Source organism: Globicephala melas, chromosome 13 (assembly GCF_963455315.2).
Source record: "Globicephala melas chromosome 13, mGloMel1.2, whole genome shotgun sequence".
Classification (NCBI taxonomy): Eukaryota; Metazoa; Chordata; class Mammalia; order Artiodactyla; family Delphinidae; genus Globicephala; species Globicephala melas.
Window position 1 is genome coordinate 83,210,371 of NC_083326.1, and position 23,213 is coordinate 83,233,583.

Here is a 23,213-nt window from a genome sequence, read left to right on the forward strand (position 1 = left end):
CGGGTTTGTGAGGGGGGGCTGCGGCAGGAGTACGGCGCGTGCGCAGGCGCGGGAGTGCGTTTGCGTTCCCGCTCCTGCGGCCATTCCAGTTCACCCAGAACGTTGGGGGCGGGAGCCCAGTCCTGAGGTCAGGTAAGTGTCTGCCGAGAAGCCCGACACCCACACGGTTGCCCACGATTGTTAGAGTCTCCGGAGAGAGGACTGGGAGCTGGGACCCGTGAATTTCCCCGTTTGCGACCCTGAGTCGCGCAGCCCATTGACCTGAGGCCCCGCTGGCGGTGAGGTGAAGCCGGCCCGGACACCCGAGCTAAGTTTACCCTGGAATGGGTTTACCCTAGGCTGGTGGGGGTCGGCACTGGGGCTCTTCAAGGACTTGGAGGGGCGGGCGAGGAGAACCCACCCTTGTGGAGAAAACAGTTCCACCGAGGCCCGAGGACAAATGGAACGATGCTCGTTGACTTGTTCGGCGGAGCCTTGGGGAGCTGTTAGCACGCAGCTGGGCCTGTTATAGGCATCGTGGGTGTTTTCCTCTTGCCCAGCCTTTCGAAGGACCAGAGAAAACCCTTTCCGTGGGCCCCCAGGCCATCTCACACGCACTGGTCAGTTCGCCTTTCTCAGACGAAAGGTTCTTACCCTTTAAGGTACTTCGAGCTCTTAGATTTTCCTCCGAGTGTCCGGAGCCCACGATAAAGGGACTTCGCCAGCCTTGTCCTTAGGTGTGCCGGAGAAGCCAGGACGGAGCAGATGTTATTTGCCCTTGGAAACACAAATCTGCCAAGAGGCATTCCATCTCATCTGAGGCTCCTAAGAATACCTGACAATTTTGTCTCAACAGTAGAAGTTCAGTCTCTCCAAAACCCCATCCGTCTATGGGAGAGTTCAAGCTTAAGTAAATCGAACCCTCCTCCCAATTGTGTTAATCCACCCATCAGTATTGTGCTTGTGTTAAAACCCAACCAAAATCAAATCATTTTTAAGCACACGGCTCTGTTTTCAGCAACCATGTTTCTTTCAAGTCCACCCAAAAACAAAAAGAAAACAAAAAGCAGTTTTACCACTAATTTCAGTTGGTTGCAAAATCTGTTACTTGAGATCCTCACACTAGGATGGGAAAGTGGATTCCTGAGATGGCTCCAGGCAAAGGGAGGTGTGTTTCCTTGCAAGAAAAATGTTAACCCCAAAACCGAGAACTGGAGATTAGTTCCCAACCATGCAAGAGGCAGGAGATCATTGCTTTTTGCTACAAAATCTGATGGACTTTGTTTAGTTTGAGTGTTTTGTTTTTGGCAGTGTCATCTTTAGGTAACTTTCAAAAAAAAAATCTATTAATGTTTTAATAAGCCAACATGTTCAGAAGCTAGTATTCTAATTAACTGAGTTATCTTGTTAACCAACTGATACAAAATATTCTGGTAAGGTTATTCACACCTTACTTCTTAATTTAGGTTAAGCTCTTTGGTAGCGTCTTAATTTTTACAAATTCAGAATGGAAACTGCTTTTGACTAACTGGTCTAGAGAGAAGCTTTATAAAAACAGGAGGTTTTTAAAGTCCATAGAAATTATTTCTGAATATAGAAAACAGAAGTAGAAGGTGTCAGAAATTCAAGTATATATTAAGTGTAGGAACTATTCATCTTAATTTAACCCCCCCCCCATACTGGAGATTTTGCATTACTTGTATACAAGCTAACACCACTATTTTATGCCCTTATAAGGGTGCACAGCAAAGGAAACCATAAATAAGACAAAAAGACAACCCTCAGAATGGGAGAAAATATTTGCAAATGAAACAACAGACAAAGGATTAATCTCCAAAATATACAAACAGCTCATGGAGCTCGGTATCAAAAAAAACTGTATGATTTTATTATAACATCTTTGTATTGCTCAAGTATTCCTCTTTTGCCACAATGAGCTTTTGAGTGGAGATCTTTCATTCTGATTGGGATAAGATTAGGCTGTTCAGTAGTAGTGGCCGCTAATGGCTTGAGGCATTTAATGTTTGTTAACCAGGGTGTTACTCTGTGTCATTTATTTTTATATACAAAACAGCTTGTCATTGGCGGGGGTTGGAGGAGGGACGTCCTCCACAGCAAAAATGAGGAACTCTAAAACTTTATTGTTTAACCATTGAAGATGAAAAGGAATAATCAGGTGTACATTTAAACGTGACTTTTTTCATCTTTTCTGTCCTTCATGATTTTTTTTACTATATCAGATAATTACTAAAGATCTCTATGTTTAAACCAGGACTTGCTGTAATGAAGGTAGTTTTTACCTTTCAATTTGAACCTTCTGGGAAGTCACACTATATTCTTGGCATCATAATTCTCTCTTTGGCACCTGATTTCATAGACCACAATTATGACCTCACCAAACAGCATATCTTCGGTAATTTCATGGTTTCCAAGTATTTCTTAAATTGGACCATGCCAAGTAAAATTGTCTGCAGGTCATTTTCTAGATACCTTTTCACTGAGCTTCGAAAACAAAAGTCCATGAAATAATCCGTTTGCAGAGTGGGCTTGTGGAGTGTTAGCCAGAGGTTCCTGAGCTTTGTGATGTAGGGATCCTAAGCACCTTACGTTTGTGGTGACGTGTACGATTTTTCTCTCTCCCTCGGTGGTATTACCTCTGTTTTACAGATGTGGAAACGTGGCCAGAGTTGCACAGTGAGTAAATCGTGGAGGCAAGGCATTGACGCAGGTCATGCTGACTACAAAGCAGTATGGCCTTTCAGGGACAAAAAAGTGAGAGGGGGAGTCAAGAAGAGACCGCTGAGGAAAATGAGCTAACGCTTTCTAAGGAGCTGGGGGAAGAACAAATCTGGAGATGTTAAGAAAGGTAAAGAAACAAGCAGCAGGAAGGACAAATTCAGTTTAAAAAAATGGACTACCTAATGTTCTTCCAAAATAAGTCTTCCTGAAATATTCCACATAGTATACATCCGTTCTTTTCTTTATTTGTATGAAATATTCACTACGATAACATATTTGAACGTGCTTTGAAAACCTAAGTCCTAAACAAATACAAAGCATCATTAATGGTAACAGGGTCTTTGAGACTTTTAGAGGAAAATGTGGAGTGTAGTTATTGCTGCTAGTTATCGCTGCTTTTTTAATGTGTTTGTCCTATTTTAATAGTGTAGTTGATAAATTACGAAGTTCCTGTTAGGTGCCATAAATAGAAGAAGATGACAGTGGTGCACCCAAATAGGACAGGTGTAATTGTGGATTTGAAGTTTTCTGTGAAAAAAAAAAACTGAACGGGATGTTGGTATTGTATGAATTGAAAGCTTTTCTTTTTATCTACTTCTTTAGTGTCTCTTGAGCTGTGCAGCAGTAAGCCTATTAAATTTGGACCAAACTCAGAGTAGTTTCCTTTTCCTCTTGTCCTCCCAAATCAAGGATAGCAGCTCTGTTGTCCTTTCCTGCTCAGTCCATTGTGATTTTCTTATTTGGGAAATAATTCTCTGGAAACACTTACTGTGGCTGAAAGGTGCTCTATCTTGAGTATAGAGCCCCCAGCCTAGGAAATGACAGGGTCTATTTCAAGCCTGAGCCAAAGTTCCCAGGGGTTCTGTTTGGGGAGGTGTTCAGCCCTCATAAGGATTTCAGGCAACTAGAACAGGAGGATGAGCTAGATGAGAAAAGGAGAGAAAGGCTGCTTTATCTTTACTCCCATTCGGCAGGGAGCACCAAAACACACTTCTGAAACATAGATTATCATTAAGCATTTTACAGAAAACCATCCTCTCACTTAGCTTCTGGAGCCATCAGCTGGCCATTTTGTCTTTTTAAAGCTCACTGTGTTTGTCCTTCACCGTTGATTAGGTCATTGTTTTTGAGACCTATTTTATCTCCTTATTCGGGAGGGGGAAGCAAGACCATGACTAAGCAGGTAATCAGCACTCCTGAATTCTGGTCTCAACTTTTTAAACATTATAAACATAAGAAACAATAGCTCTTAAAAGTGTCTGTCCTAGCAGTTGGAAGAACTTACTAATTCCTGTGTCCTTTGCTTCTCAAACTTCAATGTGCCTCTGAATCACTTGAGGATCTTATTAAAACACAGGTTCTCTGGGACTTCCCTGGCAGTCCAGTGGTTAGGCCTCTGTGCTTTCACTGCTGTGGGCCCGGGTTCGATCCCTTGTTGGGGAACTGAGATCCAGCAAGCTGTGTGGCACAGCCAAAAAAAAAAGAAAAAAAACACACAGGTTCTCATTTAGAAGGTCCTGAGATTCTTCATTCCTAACAAGCTCCCAGGGGGTGCTGTGGCTGCTGCTCTGTGGACCACACTCTGATAGCAAGATTCTAGAGCTACCTTATCCACTACAGTAGCCGCGAGCACATGTGGCTAGTCCAGACTGACATGTGCTGTAAGCGTGGCCACACTTCAGATTTTGCAGACCTCATATAAAAAAATCTAAATAATTTTTTATATTGATTATATGTTGAAGTAATAATATTTGGGATATATTGGATTAAATAAAGTATATTGAAATTCATCAGTTGCTTTTTACTATTTTTAATGTGACTATAAGAAAATTTAGAATTTCACATGTGGCTTGCACTATATTTCTGTTGGACAGTGCTGTTCTAGAACATTAATGCAGGGGACTTCCCTAGCGGTCCAGTGATTGAGACTTCACCTTCCAATGCAGGGGATGCGGGTTCAATCCCAGGTCAGGGAGCTAAGATCCCACATGCCTCCTGCTAAAAAAATAAAACATAAAACAAGCAGTATTGTAACAAATTCAATAAAGACTTAGAAAAAGGCAGCTTTAAAAAAAATAATAATGCAATAGAAGCAACGTTTTTGATGTTCTTTTTTCAGATGACCCAGCTTCTCAATCCCCTTGTGACCATTTCACCTGTTCTTTTCGCTCAATTCGATATTCATTTGTCTTCTCTTCCTCTCCCGCCTGTTCTCTCCTTTACACCTTCTCCATCTCCAGCGTTGCCATCATGATCGTGGGGCCTTCATCCAGCAGTCAGACGATCTTAAGGGCCAGGACTGCAGGCAGCAACCACCTCACCTGGGGGCTGGTTAGAAATGTGGAGTCTCAGGCCCCACCCCAGCCCTGATGAGCCGTAGCCTGTTTAACAGGATCCCTAGGGAAATGGTGCATCAAGGTTGGAGCCGCAAGAGCTTTAACAGTCTTTTTTCCTAAAGCACTCCATTTCAGCGCATCGCCACATCTGTTCTTTCGGTTAGTTTAGATGACATTTCTGCAAGGTTGGTACACCATGAAAGTTGTGGCTAAGAGACACTAGTACTCTGCCTTTCTAAAAAATACTTAAACAGTGAATTTTAGGCAAATGGTATCCAGAGGTGGGTCCAGAGTTGAAATCCTATGTCTTCCAGATTCAGATATCCTGTCTCAGAGACAAAAAGGCAGTAGCATCCCCTTACCGCTCTCCAGAGCATTTCAGCTGTTGGTGAAACAAGCCTCAGCTCACTGCCTCTTGTTTAAATATGTGATTGTTTGCTCTGGTCACTGGCCACAATGCAGAGCTGAGCATGCCACCCATGAGCTAGGTGTCAGTCTTGGTTTGGGCTGACTGTGGAAGCCAGAGGAGGAACTGTGTACCAGCTGGATCCAGTCAGGAAGAAAGGTGCCTAATAGGATGCAGCTTCCAAGTCCCAATAACCAGCCTTCTGGTGACTTGGGAGCATAGTGAAGCCTGAGAACCACTGCTCTGTGGCGTGTCATCCATTCCACGCTCTGGCATGTTATCTTACTTACAGATGTCTTAATTTCTCTTTTATGCTACAGGCTCATTGGACCCATCGAGGCCCACTCATGGCACATAGTAGATGTGGAAAATATTCATTGAACAAATTAACATTGCCTGTTTTAAAGGCGTCAGCCCTGTTATCTCTTAACTTGACCAAGTGAGAGAGAGCGTGGCTTTAACCTAAATTGCAGCCAGCTGTTTAGTGCAGACGCCACCCTCCAAGGAAGAGCAGAGCCGAGGGGAGTTGGGGTGGAGAGCCGGCCGGGCCGACGCTCGCACTCATGGGAGGGAACAAGGGCGCGCTGTCGTGACCGCTGGTTTCCCCTTACGCACACCGCTTGTGACCATTTTTCTCTTTAATGTCACGATGAGCTCTAATTTGAGCTGCTTTTATTGTTCCCCGAAGACTTTGGGTTGCTCTGTGGGTATCACAAAAACTGAAATCCAATCCGTATTCTTCTCTGGGCTTTGGGGAAGTGGAACCATGGGTGTGTTTGTCATTTTTAGCCACCATTGGAGTAGAGCCAGAGCTCCAGGAGATACTAAAAGTATTTGGAATCGTCCTATTGGCTGTTGGAATTAGCTGTTAAACAAAGCAGCCAGTAACTGAACACTGGGGACCTTCTCGAACTCCAGTTGGGTGGGAGACCTTCCTGTGTGTGTCAGCTCTGAACTAGGACAGAAAGGTAGATTTGAAACACAGTGGGCTGGTGACAAAGCAGCTGAGAAAAGCACTGTCCTCTCCGCCCTTTGTCTGGGAGTTTCACCCTGTCTCAGACCTGCTTCCTTTCTTTGTCGCTGCACTGTATTCCACTACCATCCTGCCTGGTCAGATTTACTAACGGAAGAGAAGCCCCAAGAGAGGTACTGGCCTCCTGTTCCATGAACCTAATACAGGGACTAGACACTGTCTGATACACAAAGGAATTCTGTTCTGTGGACTGAAAGCAGAAATAAGGGGAGGGAAATTTTGGACATCAACTTAGTCTCATTCATTTAATCATTATAGGGGAGTGGATTCTTTGTTGTAGAGATTTCAGAGAATGTGCCTGGGTTTATCCTTATCTTTTCCTGAGGATACTTCTGACATATTTCACACACAGTAAACAGAAGCCGTTTTCAAAGCACCACTTTCACTGGCATACTCTGTTTCAAAATATCTCCCTTGGTAGCCACAGAGCACATTACGAACTGACACCACCTTAATTATCATCCACCGGGACTGATAGGACCTGCTCAGAACATGCTGAATATCGTGCTTTTCACAAAGAAGATGTGTCAGTCATAGGATTGAGAACTAGCATGGCCTAAAGCTTGAAGAGTGTATTTCATTATATTTATTTTCCATAGAAATAGTAGAGAGAGAGATGAAGAATACTGTATTCATTCTAAAAATGACCAGTGTCATCTGTACTGATAACTGAGAAAGGCACTTGGATTTCAACTAGCAAAATGCACATATTTACAAGGAAGCAATGCCTGCTAGCCTGTTTCTGCATTAAGCTCATCTAGCGATCAGCGTTGGGCCCAGTGGGTGTTAGCCGTCAGAACTGCTGGTGGGTGAAAGGTAAATGAGCCGAGAGAAACCTAGTGAAATAATTTGGTGGATGGTACGTTACTTTTGGCTGAGGAAGTTGCCTTAGGTACACTCCAGTTCCTACCTGTGTTAGAGCTAGAATTTACAAGGTTTCAAGTGGTGAAAGAAGCTGGTTAGAGCCTCACAGGAAGCACTTGTTAAAAAGAGCAATATATCTGTTTTTAGTGCCTACATAATCCTTGATCAAGAAGTATTATGCGAGTGGCACATTTGTAGTTCCCCAAATCTGCCTGGGTGACAGGGTTTTTTGGGGTTTTTTTTAAGGTTTTTTTTTTTTTAATTCATTTTTGGCTGTGTTGGGTCTTCGTTGCTGCGCACAGGCTTTCTCTAGTTGTGGTGAGCGGAGGCTACTCTTCATTGCAGTGCATGGGCTTCTCATTGCGATGGCTTCTCTTGTGGAGCACGGGCTCTAGGCGCGCAGGCTTCAGTAGTTGTGGTACACAGGCTCAGTAGTTGTGGTTCATGGGCTCTAGAGCGCAGGCTCAGTAGTCGTGGGGCACAGGCTTAGTTGCTCCGCGGCATGTGGGATCTTCCTGGACCAGGGCTCGAACCCATGTCCCCTGCACTGGCAGGCGAATTCCCAACCACTGTGCCACCAGGAAAGTCCTGGTGACAGGGATCTTGCTATAAACCAGTCTCATGCCTTCAGAGGTATCAGCAAAGCCCTTTCCAGAACACTGTTTTCTCTGACTTTAAGCCTGTATGGGTTGCATGGAGAGGGCTTATTCCTCCCATTTTCCAGATGAGAAAATGGGCGAAGGTTGTGACTCCCCCGCCCCGACCCCATTCACATGGGGAATATGTAGATCTCTGAAAAGAGGTGATACCTTTCAGATCCTCTGCCCTCCTCCCCTCGAAAAAAAGCAAAGGCCTGTGATTCACCATACCCTCATGGCTATTATTCTCTATACTATTCGTCAACTAAGACATTTCAGCCTTAGGCTCCTCTCGAGTAGTTATTGAAATCTCTTGTTCAGCGCCTCTGGCTTTCTTCTTGAATATCTTCTCCGACTAGACTGTGAGCTCCAGGAAGATAGCGTCTTGCCCTCTTTGACCTCACGTCACTCCCTGTACCTCACCTCATACTTTGAACGTAACAGGCACCTTAATAAAAATCAGTTGGCTTGGTGGTTCTAAGGATGAGTACCGGTTGGATCATGTGATTGGCAGTGCTTCTGAGGGAACAGATGTTCCTATTCAAATCCATGAAACTGGAAACATGAAAAAACAACAATCATGACATTGATTGATAGTGATATTTACTGTGTCAGACTGTTTAAGCTTAAGCTATAAAATAGACTATCACGTTCTGTCGTCTTTCCATTTTGATTTCAAAGGTTCTCACACACTTAAATAATGTCCCTTGACTCAGATCCTAATTCTTGTGTGATGTACTATGTAATATTTCCTTATCAAATTACAGCCCTGTTCTTTTGAATTTTACACTCAAAGCTTCCCCTTCCTGAGAAAACACCACTTCTGGGTGCTTTGAAGACATTTTTTGGTCTGTTATAAGAAAATATTTATCAGTTGGCAAGGCATGTAGTGCTGAGAACACGGTAGACAATGCAGGGCCGGAGCGAGGTGTGTGTTGCTGAGTATCCTGTCTGCACTAATTTCCTAAATCCCCTGCCTGCCAGATGGGTGGTCATCGTCTGAACTGGTTCATAAAAGGTGATTTTAGAACCTGCGGTATAATCTTGAGCACAAACAAGGCTGAAGGGCTGTCTTTTCTGTCTTATTCAGGTCCTGAGCAGGCAGAGCCACGCGCTATGAGCACCTCGGGTCTGTTCCGTTTTCCTACCCCACTGACCAGAGTGTGCATGGTGCCCTGGGGACTCCGGCTCTGCGAGAAGCCGGAACTCTTATCCCCTGGAACAGCGGTCACTCCAGTCCAGGCGGCAGGCAAGAAGGACCACCCTGCTCTGCTCTCCCTGGATGAGAGTGAACTTGAAGAGCAGTTTGTAAAAGGACATGGGCCAGGGGGCCAGGCAACCAACAAAACAAGCAACTGCGTGGTGCTCAGGCACGTCCCCTCAGGCATTGTGGTCAAGGTAGAGGAAGGAGGCCGTGGGGGTCCCCTGGTTTCTCCTGAGTGAAAACTTGTTCTCACCATGACCCCGGCTGTAGAGGGACTGCAGGTCTCGTGCCCAGTCCCGAGCGTTTCTCCCAGGCAGAACCTCTGCACAGCGTCAGGAGCCTCCTTCCAGGATCCTTTGCAGTTGCGCTTTTACTGCTGCTGTCCTTGAACTTGGCAGGCCACGGTTCTGGTCGAGCCACTGGGCTGCAGGGTGGCTGCAGAAAGCTCTGCGGCACTGCCGTGGGCTCCAGCCCCCAAGCAGCACGCGGGCCCAGGTTGTCCGCCAGTGGGCTCAGCCCTTAGCCTCCTGGCTGATCGCTCAGATGGTCACATTTTCCATGTCCCTCCGTCCCCTCTTTAGTAAATGTCAGTGACACCTACCCTTCTGGAGAAGAACTGAGTGAGGTAACGTTGGCAACCCAATTTCAGCCCTCAGAGGAAAAATGCCAGGTACAGCTGCCTGTAGGAGGCTTTCTTCTGAATATAAAAAACCAACCTCTGATCAAAATATCACCAGCTGTCAATACATTTTGAACCTCTAGGAAATGGTGCAGCGCTTTTCTCCTGTCTCCTGGTTTGGTAGCGGCCCACCACCTCTGTGGAACTGCCAGTCCATTCCGTATCCCCAGGGCCCTGAAGGCGGCACAAGCCTTGAGGCACAGCAGAGAGAGCAGAGGCGGGCTTTCGCACATCAGCGGTACCTTTCGCAAGTACTTGAATATCACGTGAGCTTGCGGCCGGCCCTGTTCTGAGCCACTTCACATTCGAGTTAACTCTTAATCGTCACAAGCCTACACTCATGATGTGGAATCTGAGGCACAGGGAGGCTCCTGCGCCTGCAGGAGAGTCAGCCCAGACCGAACCCAGAGTCTGTTCCTGACAGCTGTTCTTCGCTGCCACGTTTTTGAGCCAAGAGCGTATTAGTGAAAATCTCAATCATTTTTCTTTTCCTCCTTGAAAAAAGTGACATTCGTGAGCAACAAATAAAATTCTGAAACCTATTTTATATAGCTTACTCCACATTTGCTTTTGGTACTATTCTTTCATCCTAATTTCACAGGATTTCTTTTATCAACTTGCTTTGCAAGGCACTCACCAGTGATAACAGAGATATTATGTAATGAATATTATGGCTGACGAATAATAAAGAGGCTATTTTCCTCCTTCAGAGAGAAGTTTACATTTATAAATGGGGCACACAAAGGGCTCGCTTAGACATACTGGTTGATGTTTTCAAAATTATTTGGGAACTTTATTTGAAGGCTACTGTTACTTCTAAACAAAACAACACTCCTAATATTGGAATAGTCACAGTGAAAGCCACATAATACAGCTGGGGTGTGGGACTGGGTGGGGGCCAAGCAGAGGCAGGAAAGGGTATGGCCTTCGTCCTGTCACTGACCTACTGGGACTCCTGACAAGTGGCTTTCCTTCTGCGGGCCTGACCCCTCTATAAAGGGACTAGGTTGAATTTAATGATTCCTGAGGTCCTGCCCAGAACACACTGGCTTTCACATTATGAAATATTATCTCTTACAGTGCCACCAGACTAGATCCGTCGATCAAAACAGAAAGCTAGCTCGGAGAATCCTGCAAGAGAAAGTGGATGTTTTCTACAACGGTGAAAACAGTCCTGTTTACAAAGAAAAACGAGAGGCAGAGAAGAGAAAGCAAGAAAGGAAAAAAAGAGCAAAGGAGACCCTAGAGAAAAAGAAACTCCTGAAAGAACAATGGGAATCAAGTAAAAATGTGCCCAGAGAAAGGACTGCAGATTCTGACTGAAAGAACCTGCCGGATGGGACTTCGCTGGTGGCGCACTGGTTAAGAATCTGCCTGCCGATGCAGGGGACACGGGTTCGAGCCCTGGTCTGGGAGGATCCCACATGCCACGGAGCAGCTAAGCCCGTGCACCACAACTACTGAGCCTGCGCTCTAGAGCCCGCGAGCCACAACTACTGAGCCCGCGTGCCACAACTACTGAAGCCTGCACACCTAGAGCCCGTGCTCTGCAACGAGAAGCCACCGCAATGAGAAGCCCGCGCACCGCAACAAAGAGTAGCCTCCGCTCGCCACAACTAGAGAAAGTCCACGCGCAGCAACGAAGACCCAACGCAGCCAAAAATAAATAATTAATTTTTAAAAAAAGAACCTGCCGGATGCCTCCAGGGACGGCGTGAGCTCCACCACCAGCGCAGCTGTGACGGGCTCCAGAGACAGCAGAGTTTCTAAACAGCAGACAAACTGTAGTGAATAGCAGTGCATACTTTGAGAATAAAACTGTAAAAAGAAACACGAGGAAGTCATTACTGTAGAAGGACAAGGGCACTTTTTGGGGGAGGAAAGGCTGTCATTGTGACGCAGGGCTTGGAGGGGCTTCTGGGCAGCTGACAAGAGTTCTGTTTCTTGACCTGGACGGTAGTTAGAAGTATGTCACCTTTTAAGCTATACATTTGTGTGACTGTATCTGTATCTGCACCACGAGGCTTGTGAGAACTTAGTTCCCCGACCAGGGATTGAACCTGGGCCCCGGCAGTGAGAGCGCAGAGTCCTAACCACTGGACCGCCAGGGAATTCCCCAATGAAAATATTTTCTGAAAAAAAGCATTAATGTAAGTAATGGACTTTTTATGGAAAACTATAGAATTGAGTCAAACAATAGCATTTAGTGCCTCCTTGTCACCTGCTGGAAGGTCATTGCTCAGTGATACATGGATGTCATTAAGAGAACAAAAGAAAACAAGATGGCGAAAGATTTACAAGTTAGTAAGTTACTTGCCCATTTACCCCATTAGCTTAATAGACTGTGTTGACAAGTAACCTCTCTGATGTGGAAATACACATGTCATTCTCTGTATGCTGATTTGTAAGTAGTAGGTTTATAAAAGATGAGGTTTCAGAAACCTGGGTTTGTGAATTTGCTTGATACCATCCTTCAAGCTGGATCTGACCGTACAAACTGTTTGGGGGTTTTCAGGCATGGTTTGTTAGCACACATCCGGAAGTTTATGCATAAAACTAGTAGGGAGACAAACCGTGAGGTGAGAAGGCCACTGTCAGACCCAGGGTCGGCCTCATCCGTGAAGACCAGACTGCGTGCACCCAAATAAAGTTCCCTGTGAAGAAGCCCGGGAAGGTCTTCCCACCTCCGAGTAGCCCGGTTCGGAAGTTTAGCTCTACGCAAGGCTCTCGACCTCTGGTCGCAGTGTGCGGGGCCCTTCCCAGGTCCAGCCTCCTTTTAGAAGGGAGCCAAGTGAAGCATCTGGAATGGTACACAGAAGACCGTAATAGTGGAAGGGAATTTGGGGAGCTTCAGACAAGGGGGACAGAAGCTTTAACTTTTGTCTCCCCCCTTCTTGAACCTTTTTGAATTTCCTGTCACGTCCACGAAGGAGATGCAGACAAGCCGACTGCCTAGTACCCGTTCCTCCGGCCTTTAGAGCTGTCATGGCTGGGACCTGGCCTTATGCCTGTGAAACTGACCAGGTCCCTCCTTTTGTCTTAGTCTACCCCTCACCACGGTAAATCCTCATTACATCGGGATCGGGGCCTAAGGAATATAGTAAGGATGACCTCCAAGTCCCTTTGGAAGGTCCCCACTGTTGGGGACCACCCCACGAATTCTCAGCACATCCGAGGCAACCCAGTTTTCCCAGCACCAGAGCAGGTAGTTCTTCCAGTGAGAACAGGATGAAGTAGCTAGCTTGAGTTTAAATGCTCACGGGTTAAGTTCCTAAAAACAGAATGGCCTAACTTGGGGGAGCACAGAAAGGGCGAAGTCAGTAACATCGCCTCTACTCTTGTTTTCCTTCCTGGCACACACTTAACATCTGCTGCAGTTAAGATGCATGCATGACGCAGCTCACCTGATCCCTGCCTTCTGACTTAACCGACACATCCTGTCCCTGGCCTGTTGTGCTACTGATATTGTCACGCAAGATGTTTCTGGACCAGGTGGGAAAATGCCCTTTGACAGGTCTCTCCCCACTCTCGCTGAGGAGCCGTTCTTTAAAATACCACCAAGAATTTGCGGAACCCACATCTTAATACAAGCTGTTAATGAAAATAAGCTTTATTACATCGAGTAATAAATACAAAGATGCAAACAGTCCCATTTTCTTCCAGATGTTTGGATCAACTTACAGGAAAGGCAGAACTGAAATCTACATACAGTCTCAGGAAAAATTTCGGGGATCCTTGTTGGGTTTGGTTTGGGAGGTTGCTCTTTCTTCTGTATGTATATAACTTGTGCATTTTAAAAGTCGACTTCAGAGCACTAATAGTCATGCAAATGCTTAAGCAAAAAAGAATTTACGTTAAGCAGAATCTATAGTGTATGGGAAACGAGGGGACCAGCTACTAGTTAAGTGTGCTGTCAAGTCCGCACTACAAAAAAAACCCTTCAAGTTGTATCAGCTTATGAAAAGGATCAAAGAACAATCCGGGTAACATAAATGTATTCAAAAGAGGAGAGCGAGACAGTGGTATCTTGGAGGCAAACTAGTTTGCTGTAAGATAGGTAATTTTTACGTGCATCTTTTGAATCAATGCTTTAAAAAACAACAACAAACACCTGGGTAGTTCCTAACTATTTAAAATGTAACTCCCAATCAACTGCAAAATCTTTCCTCAATCTTACAGACTGTAGATTCGGAGCCTAGTGAACCATGGGAGGGGCAGGGGGAGGAGAAACCAAACTGTTACCATTTTGAAAACAAAAGTTTCATCTGAACAGGGGAGATGAACTGTAACTTCTCTCCGAAGATGGAAAACCGTCCAGGCTCACAGGGCAGCTAAGACCTGGCATTCCGTTCCGTTTCAGCCAAGCACTCCCGCACCAACCCTCGAGCGTGGATGATGCCTGGAAGAGAAGCAGAGGCGGACGTCAGCCAGCAGCACCCATTCCAGAAGAGGAGGAGGGTCCTTCCAAACCAACCGCGAAACCCTCAGACTGGAGGAAACTCAGGACCTGCATCCAACACCCCAAACCCCATCCCACCCCTCAAAGCAAAAACCCCTCTGCACGTCTCCCTAAAAGTTTCTTCCCATGCTCAAGGTGACAGCCAGCAAGCTCTCTTTTTATGACGTGACTCTATTTGAACCCTGTTACCGTCCAGATGACAGGAGGCAGTGTGTCCCCACCCAAGTTCTTTAAGCAGGGACCCGCTTTGGAGATTCCACGCCTTCAAACCATTATTTCTCCTAAATTCTAGAAAGGGCTTGACAATGTCAGGCAGCCTGGCTGGTTCGGGTGCGAGACGAGTGCTCACTCAGGCCACCTTGGTCCACTGCTTTGTCCTTCCCCCCAGGGGACGGGTGCCACCTTCTGCACTATTATTCTCCCCTCATCTTTTATCTCTATGGTTTGGGAGTTATCTATTGCTTGGGTTTTGTGGGGTTTTTTCCTTTTTTTGGCTTTACTGAACTTCATGAAATATTGATTTCATTTTAATAGACACCAAGAATCTACTCCTTCCAAGAGCTGACCCCCCAGAGGGCACTGGGAATGACACCCCAAGTCACTCAGGTGTCCCCACCTCACAAATCTTACCCCCCAGAGCTTCCGAAGACTTTCTGGAAAGGGCTGTGTAGCCACTGTCGCAGCTACTCCACTCTGCCATTGTACTGTGACAGCAGCCGCAGACATTAATAAGCAATGGGTGTGGCCATGTTCCAACAAGTCTTTACTTACAACACTGAAGTCTGAATTTCACATAATTTTCACATGTCACAAAATCTTATTTTTTTCACCATTAAAAAACGCAAAAAACATTCTTGGCGCTTGACTCCCTTGTGCCCTTCTTACTTTGCTATGATGTAAACTTGGCCACCTTACTGGTCAGGGTGACTGTGGGGCCAGCTGCTCACCCAGGATGTGCCCTGAAGCAGTCACCAGGTGTATCCATGTGTTGACCTGAACTGCCAGCTTTGTTGGGAGGCTGCAGGTCGCCTGTCAGAAAGACTGCGGGGTCCAGCATCCTCCCAGGCATTTGCAATCAGGTAACCAGCACTCCCGTTACCAGCACTGTGGGCAGAGCAATGCCCACCTGACCCCCAGGGCTGGATTGGGGGTTAAGCTCCTCCTCTCCCCCGAGCCCTCTTCCGTTCCAGCCTCTAACTGCCAGCCCCCTTCCCCACACCTGTGCCTGTTATTCCCCAATCCAGCTCTGCAATCGGTCAGTCTCTTCACAAAGGTGTCATGAACCGGCCCACTGCTCTGGGTGGGAGCCTGTCCTCAGCCGGCCTTGCCATCACTGCAGCCGTGGCCTCAACTGCAGCCCCCCTGTCACGCCCCAGATTTATAGCCACAGAACATTTCCCTCTCGATTTTCTCCAAATTTGCTTCTCTAACCTTAAAAAAAAACTCCTAAAATTAAATTCACACATAAGCCACCGTGCTCTGAACTGCCACCTTCTAAAATAGAAATCCTTTTCTCCTCTCCACGCCGCTTTCACTTCGTGAAGCAGCAAAAAACAACCTATTTCTCTGCCTTCTGAAGTCAGCTGGCCAGTCACCTCTTCACGTGAGTCACTTTCTTCCTGTGGCACCATCCTCCCGCCCTTCCTCCCTCTTCAATCAGGAAAGAACTTCAAAGCATTCTCACTCTCCCGCCCCAGACTGGGACGGACCACACGCCCCCCTGGGCCCCGCTCCAAGGAGGACAGCAGAGGGCAACGCAGGCCCCCTTGGCCTCGTGTCACTGGCCTCACCCAAGTTAGGAGCCTACCTTATTGGGCCGCCCAGGGCTCCTAGGACCAGTGTCGGCCAACGGGAGCAGAGCGGGCGTGAGGCAGAGCTGCAGGATCTGGGTACAAAGACTTTTTTTTTGGCCGCACCATGAAGCTTGCAGGATCTTAGTTCCCTGACCAGGAATCGAACCCAAGGCTGCTGCAGTGGACGCGTGGAGTCCTAACCACCGGACCACCAGGGGAGTCCTGGGGATTCCCTTCTTAGACGCTGCATCTGACAACTGGCCGCCAAGCCCCTTCCATCAGATGTTCATCCCACAGACCCGCTCACCCAGCCTGACACCTCCACAGCCAACGGTAATTCTGTAACAAAGCGGGAGCCCCTGTGCCGCGGGGGACTCTTCCATCTGCCACCCTCCATTTTCCCCAGAAAATCTTTCAAGACAGTTACTAGGCCAGTGCCGTGGGGTCCGCCAGCAGCGAGGCGTCACCTGTCACGGGAGTCCCGGGCCCACGATTTACCTCGTTTTAGTCTCTCCATCGCGCTCTTGCTGCCTGCGTAGGTGGGTCTGATCTCTTTCCCCAGCTCTTCGATGATGGCCAACAGCTCAGCGTATTTGCTCTGGGGCACCTGGCTGTTCCCAGTTCCCTAGAATCAGAAAGAAAAGGGTTCAGGAGGATTGAACCCAACCTGACCCCAATGCCGTGGTCAGGACCCCACAGCATGCCAGCTCCACGAGGGCAGGGCTGGGGAGAGGCCCGAGCCGGGGGCAGGTGGTGGAGGGAGGGCGGCCTGGCCCAGACTCCAGGGCACCTGCGGCCAGGCACGGCCCACCTGGGCGACAAGCACAGAGCAGGGAGCCGGCCCTCTACTGTCCCCGCACACTCAAGGCAACCACCCAGCAGTCTGCAGAAAGCCCTTTTATCATCTCAAATGAAAAAAAAAAAAAAGACTGGCTTGTCGATAGGAAAGTGTTCACTGAGAATCTCCTTGAAGGAGCCGATGGGCAGGCAAGTGATGGGGGGGAGGGGGCGTGCTGAGGGTCCAGAGTGGGCGGAAGAGATGGAGGCCACACGTGGGGTCAGCAGGACCACAAAAACTGCCAGGGACCACCCAGACAGAGCCCAGAATGTATTTAAATTCATCCATCCTCCCCCGCAGGCAGGGCCCACCACACAGAAACCCCTTCTCTCCAGAACCCCACAAACAGCCCGAGCAAACACCCGGAGCAGGAAGGCTGGGTCCCGTCGGCCTGTGGGCCTCAGCCAGGCCTCCCTGGCCCCCCCTCCCCCGCCCCCCCCCACAGCTGCATCAGGGCGGCCACCTCCCCCCCAGGCCCTCGCCTGCTCCCCGCTCCTCTGCCGCCTCCGCCTCCTGGCCTCCTGGTCCTTCCTCCTCTCCTCATCCAGCTCGGCAGCAGCCTCCCGCCGCCACCTCTTCAGGGGGTCCTCGCCCGTGCCTGCCTCCCCTCCGGGGGCAGGACGGCCTGGCGGGGCACGGCTCCCAGCCGCCGCCTCATCCGTGGGGCTGGCCTCCGTGGCGACCTCGGAACGCGAGTGGCAGCCACGGGAATCTCCCGGCTAGTGGCCCGGGTCCCCTCCCTGGCGGCCAGCGGCCACCTCCCCTGAGGGCCCGCCAACCCGGTGGGGAAAGCAAGTCTCCGCGAGGTTGGGGCAGGGGCGGTCCACAGTCCCGAAACTGGTGGAAGCAGGTGTAAAACTGAGGGGCCAGCAGCTCTCGGTGCAACGCACCTGGACTCCACTAGGATATGGGCCCGTCCTCCCTGCAGGGCCCATGACCTTGTGGGGAGTGAGTGGGAGCAGGGCCCCCCTCCTCTGTCCAAGCTCAGATACAGAGTCAAGGCCAGACCTCACTTCCCCAGGGACCAGGCACGAGGAGGCCCACCAGGGACACACGTGGGGTGGTGGCCCCATGGGGAACTGTGGCTCTCGGGGCTTCCAGCCTTCTTTGGGCTCTCCCACCCCTTCCTGTCACTCGGTGTCCCCCGTGAAACCCCCTGCCACTTCTCCATTCTGATGCCTTGAGCCCTGGGTTGAGGAAGCTCAGATGACAGCTCCATCATTTCTACTCCTTTCACCGCTTCCCCTCTGGCCCAGGCCGCCCCTAGGGCCCCTCCCACCGCACATCCCACCCCCGCTGCCATACCTGGGTGTAGCCTAGAGATGGCGGCCCGTAGTCACTCAGCAGCTGGCGGTACTGTGATGACGTCGCCATACTGGTGGAGGGCGGGTGGACACTCCCAGCTACAGGGGAGGAGACAGGAGTCAGTAATCAAGTAGCCTTGGCTAACTGTATCCAAGGTAAGGACTCTGAGTCCCCCTGCCCAGAACTCATGCCATCAACAGTGGTCTTTTGTCTCTGAGGATAAAGAACCCTATTCCTGTCCTCTAGTTTGGCCACGGCTGATACTCCGCGTAGATGACTGATGGTAAAATGTAGCTAACAGACCACTGCTCTTCACGCCCATCACCACAGCAGACATTGCTAATCAATCACAGAAATCCTTCCCATACATGCAGTCAAAACTGGTAGCAAAGACGAAAGCTGCTGCTATTCTCAGCCTAACCCTTGCAAGTCCCCTTTTCCTGGGTCCTGCTCCCCAGAGGTTGATATCCTAGAGACACATGGCTGCCACAAGAGCCCATCTGCTACTAAGGCTGGTCCACACCTGGGCTGAGACTTCCTGTGTGCCCAAAACTCTGCTGGAGTATATGGTGAGGAAGACAGGGGAAGATCTGGAGGTTGTTGAGACCCAACCCTGGCTGGGGACTGGGGTACTGGACACAAAGTCAGGGATCTGAAGCACATCACAGCCTGTCTGTGTGTCCTTGGACAAGCCCCTCAACCTCTCTGAGCTCCTGTCGCCCCTCCCCAAAGAGGGAACAAGACTCTCGGCAGTCTGAATCTATGCCCAGCTGGCTCCACCCCCATAGGGGAGGCGTAAGACCCCACTTATGGACTGTAACACTGGGAGACACTGTCCCTCAGCAGAGGGACCACGGGGGGCCAGGGCCCGGCTCAGAATGGAGTCTCCTGCATGGGGGGTGGGGAGGCCCTCAGCAGGGAATTTTCCAGCTCCAGCTCAGTAGCTGGAAGCATGCAGACCCATAATGGCGTCCGAGTGGTCATTAGCAAGTAAAGGATGTCCTGCAGAATTACGAACAGCGGTAACCATGGAGAATCTACCTAGCCCTCCTCAGCAGCTGCCCGCATGCCTCCACGCCCGGCCGGGGAGAAGCTTCCCTTCTGCCTGCCTTCCCCGGAGCCAAACTGTCTCTCTCTCATGCACACGGCGGGCTCTACAGACTTGGCCCCCGGGGATGGACAGCTGGTGCCAGGCCGGCCAAACCGACCAGCTGCTCATCTGGTGTGGGCAAGGGGAGGGGGCAGGGGAGGAAGGAAGTTCAGGAGCTCAGGCTGCTGGAGCTGGAAGGGGCCCTGGAGCCCCTCACTGCAGAGACAGAAACACAGACCAGAGAGGGCGGGCACTGCCCCAGGCCACACAGCACAGAAGAGACTAACACACCGCACCTATCCCTCTGTCCAGGAGCCGCAGACAGCTTGGTACCCGACGTGTCTTCCTCGGTCTCAGGCCTGCCTGGGTTTCTCCACTGGGACCCAGATTTATGCTCAAATACAGGCTGCCCAGTCAGGAAACGTGAATCCTGCCACGTCTAAGCTGGGACTGGGCACAGCACTGCGCTCCTCCGAGCCTCACCACCACGCCTCTACAGTGGGGTAGCTGAAACACCTGTGCTGCAGAACCACACCTCCGTCTGAAGCAGCTGCGGGTGTGCAGTGGCCAGAGCACAGGAGTGTGGCAGGGCGGGTGACCCCCAGCTCCCCTCGCCACATCAGCCAAGCCCCAATTTCCTGACCTTCTGATGTGGGCGGTGGGTGCGGTCTGGGCAGCTCAGGCTTTGCTGCCCCAGGCCAGGGTTCAAGTCCCGCCCACCACAACTTATCACGCCTCTCCGAAAGGCCAGGATGCTAAACGCTAGACTGTGTGGGGGGAGGGGTGTCTACTGCACCGCTCGGCACTTCAAGCCATCTAGAAGATTCCAGCTCCCTGGCAGGAGGTGAGCTGGACACCTCTGGTTCATTCTCTGCACCACCTCCTGCCCTCCTCTCGCTGCAAATCTGTATTTCTTGCCTCCCCGACCCACCTTCTCTCCCACAGCCAAGGGCTTTGACTAGGAGCCAGTCCAGCTGCGCCATACGCGGCTGTGTGACCTAAGACAAGGCCCTTCCCTCTCTGGGCCTCAGTTTTTCCATCTGTTTGAGGTGATGGTTCCCACGAGAATGTCTCAAGGCCCTAGATGCTGCTCCTCCAGGGTGCCGGGGTTAGGTCCCGGGGGGCTGAGCGGAGGAGGAGGAATGGGTTGGGGGCTTGGGGGATGGGAGTCAGGCAACAGCTCGGAGCTTGACTTTCCCACGGCCTGGGTGATGTGGTAGGTGACCCCGACTGTGTGCCAGCGCCAGTCCCTTACTCGGTGTTCAGAGGGGGGTGTCTGTGGCCCTGGAGAGAGCTGGCGGAAGGGCCCCGAGTCCCACTCATTCCCACACCTTCCTGCAGACACAGCGGCCGGCTGCCGGAGGCCTAGGAGAAAACCAGACCGGGCGTGAGCACAGCCGTCACGGAGCATCGCAGACAATACGTGTAGTGTGCGGGGACCAGGGAGGGCCCGGAGCCCAGGGAGGGACTGGCAGAGGCCAGCAGCTCCTGGGGCCAGGCGCGGCTCCCCGCCCCCAAGCCAGACAAAGAGCGCCCGGGCCTGGGGAGCTGGCGGCCTTCCCGCCACTTGGGGCGCCTGGGGGGGCTCTCCGGCGGGGAGGCGGGGGCTTTGTCTAACTCCGCCACTGCCACCGCCGGCCAGGCCGAGGCTTGGCAACTCTCGAGCAGGAGGCAGGGCTGGAGGGTGTGAGGGATGATGACAAGGAAGCCGGAGGAGCGGCAGCGGAGAGTCCATCTTGGATGCAAATGGCACGGGGAGAATCCGGCCTTTCTAAAGGGGTCCACGGGGAGGGGGGCGGCCCCACCAAAACACCAGAGACCTGGGGACCTCAGCAGTCCTCCCGGAGTTCACCGCAGGAGAAAGAAGAAAATCTGTGTACAGGTGCTAGCCAGCCCAGAGGGCTTCGGGGTCCCCAGCGGGTGCCTCTGTCACCCTGTGACCCCAATCCCCGAAGGGCCCCATTCAGGGCGCCGGCCTCAACTGCACCAGGGCCGGCCTGAGACTTCCCGCCAGTCCGGGCTGGCAGCAAGACCCTCCACCCATCCCACCCCGGAGTCAGATAAGGGAGGCAGTGAGAAATACTGTGGCCACAAAGCCCGTCTTGGTAAGGTGTGCAGACCCCAGAAGAGGTGAGAACATCTGAGGAGAAAACAGGGGCTCTTGGGGCTTAGCGCCCACATTTGACCAACTCAACTATCCCCCACCCCGTCCTTCCACCCCCTTAATCTTAACCCTTTCCAATCCCCAAATTTGTGTCCAAGAAGTTAAATACACACACACACACGCACACACACACACACACACCTATACACACATATGCATATACATATATTGCTTTCCTGGGGGCCTCTTCAAAATTTTGGAATTCTGGAGTCAACATTCGGAGACAAGGCCCAAAACTTTCGGCCAACTGCCGGCGTGGCATTTCTGACCAGCAAGGCCAATCCCCTCCCTCCCAAGCCCCCTCCATGCACCTCGCTTATTTGGAAGTTTGTTTCCCATCAAGAGTCTAAAGGAGAAGAACCTTGGTGAAGGGACAAAGCCGGTCCCCTCTGAACCCACAATTTCACCTATCGCCCTCGGTCCCTGGGGCAAGATCCTAGGCACAGCCTAAAGCTGCCTGACAACTTCTGCAGGAGTTTCCTGGGACCGCCCAGCTCCAGCCCCAGGGAAAGGAGAGGACGGCCCCTCCGGCTTCTGAAGGAGGGGGCCTTCTAAACCCAGACTTGGGGGCTCCGAGATGCGGGGGCCCCGCTGAAACAACGCCCCCAGCCGCCGCTTCCAGGCTCTCCGAGGCCCCCGATCTCCTCCAACTTCTCTCCGCGCACGCCTGAAGGGACCTCCCGTGCGACCCATTTTGAGCGCCCCGTCCCACGCGCCAGGCCGGGCGGGCGCCCACCGACGATCTCCACTGCACCGCCGGTGACCCCAGCGGCCCCGCTCCCTCGGGGTCGGCTGCACCTGGCACGCTCGCCGCCCCGCAGCGCCGCCCGCGCGTGGCCCGGGCTTGCTCACGTGCACCCCTGCCGCCCAGGCCCCCTGCCCGGACCTACCCCTAGCTCCCTAAGGGCGGCCCGCGCCGGGGTCCCGGCGCCCCGCTCCCGGCGCGGCCCGGCCGCTCCCGACTCCCGCCGGCAGGGGCCCTCGCCGAGCCGCCCAAAAGCCAAGGAAAAAGGAGCCGAGAAAGCCTCCCCCGCCCTCGCTCGCCGCGCTCCCCACGAGCCCTCGGCCGCCGGCGTGGGGGGGACCGCGGCGGCCGCCCGTGCCCCGGGCCCCGGCCCGGCCCCGAGGCCCGGCGCGGGGCGCACCCGCGAACTTTGGCAGGGCGGGCACCGGAATCATGGCGGCGGCCGCCGCGCTGCCCCGGGCCGGGACCCGGTGCCCGCCGACCCCGGCCGCCGCGGGGCCCCGGGAGCCGGGGCCGGGCGCGCGGACCCCCAACTTGGCGGCACTTGGGGCGCGGCGCGCGCGGCCCGCGGGGCGCACTCACTCACCGGCGTTGAGGGAGGCGGCGGGCATGTGCGCGGTCAAGTTCGGTTTGTAAGACATCCCCCCGAGCGGCGGGGCGCGCCGGGGCGCAGCGGGGCCCGGCCCGCGAGGGCGGCGGCGAAGGCGGCGAGGCCGGCCGGCAGCGAGGCGGCCCTAGCGTCCGTGCGCCCGTCCGTGCGCCCGCCGAGCTCCCGCGCACTTTTTGTTGTTGACGGCTCGGGCCGCACCGGCAAATATGGCCGTCCCTCACCCTGACACCCGCTGCAGTATATCACCCATACATCGGGCGGGCGCGCGGGCGCAAGGGCGGCCGCAAACTTTGAGCGGAGCCAGCGGGGCCGGCCCGGGCCGGGAGGGGGC

The 23,213-nt window shown here is 51.7% G+C and overlaps 2 protein-coding genes across 7 annotated transcripts; one reads left to right on the forward strand and one right to left on the reverse strand.

The window, feature by feature from the left end:
- Positions 1–3: 3 nt before the first annotated feature.
- Positions 4–15,166, forward strand: MTRFR (mitochondrial translation release factor in rescue). 4 transcript variants are annotated; one of them, XM_060310409.2, is made up of 4 exons: positions 67–132; positions 2,647–2,673; positions 9,086–9,393; positions 10,959–15,166. In XM_060310409.2, the coding sequence occupies exons 3-4, from the start codon at positions 9,112–9,114 to the stop codon at positions 11,199–11,201; spliced, it is 525 nt and encodes a 174-aa protein (XP_060166392.1). In that variant the 5' UTR covers positions 67–132; positions 2,647–2,673; positions 9,086–9,111; the 3' UTR covers positions 11,202–15,166. The 4 variants fall into 4 exon arrangements, with proteins under 4 accessions (XP_060166390.1, XP_060166392.1, XP_060166391.1 ...); XM_060310407.2 differs by lacking the exon at positions 2,647–2,673 and having other exon boundaries at positions 4–132; positions 10,959–15,165; XM_060310408.1 differs by lacking the exons at positions 67–132; positions 2,647–2,673 and adding an exon at positions 2,684–2,845.
- Positions 13,464–23,213, reverse strand: CDK2AP1 (cyclin dependent kinase 2 associated protein 1). Of its 3 annotated transcripts, XM_060310410.2 has the most exons (5): positions 22,418–22,432; positions 20,619–20,728; positions 18,274–18,371; positions 16,629–16,755; positions 13,464–14,277 (listed from the first exon to the last, which is right to left on the reverse strand). In XM_060310410.2, exons 3-5 carry the CDS (start codon positions 18,340–18,342, stop codon positions 14,210–14,212), a joined length of 264 nt encoding a protein of 87 aa, XP_060166393.1. In that variant the 5' UTR covers positions 18,343–18,371; positions 20,619–20,728; positions 22,418–22,432; the 3' UTR covers positions 13,464–14,209. The 3 variants fall into 3 exon arrangements, with proteins under 3 accessions (XP_060166393.1, XP_030715967.1, XP_060166394.1); XM_030860107.2 differs by lacking the exons at positions 20,619–20,728; positions 22,418–22,432 and adding an exon at positions 22,859–23,213; XM_060310411.2 differs by lacking the exon at positions 20,619–20,728 and having other exon boundaries at positions 22,418–22,489.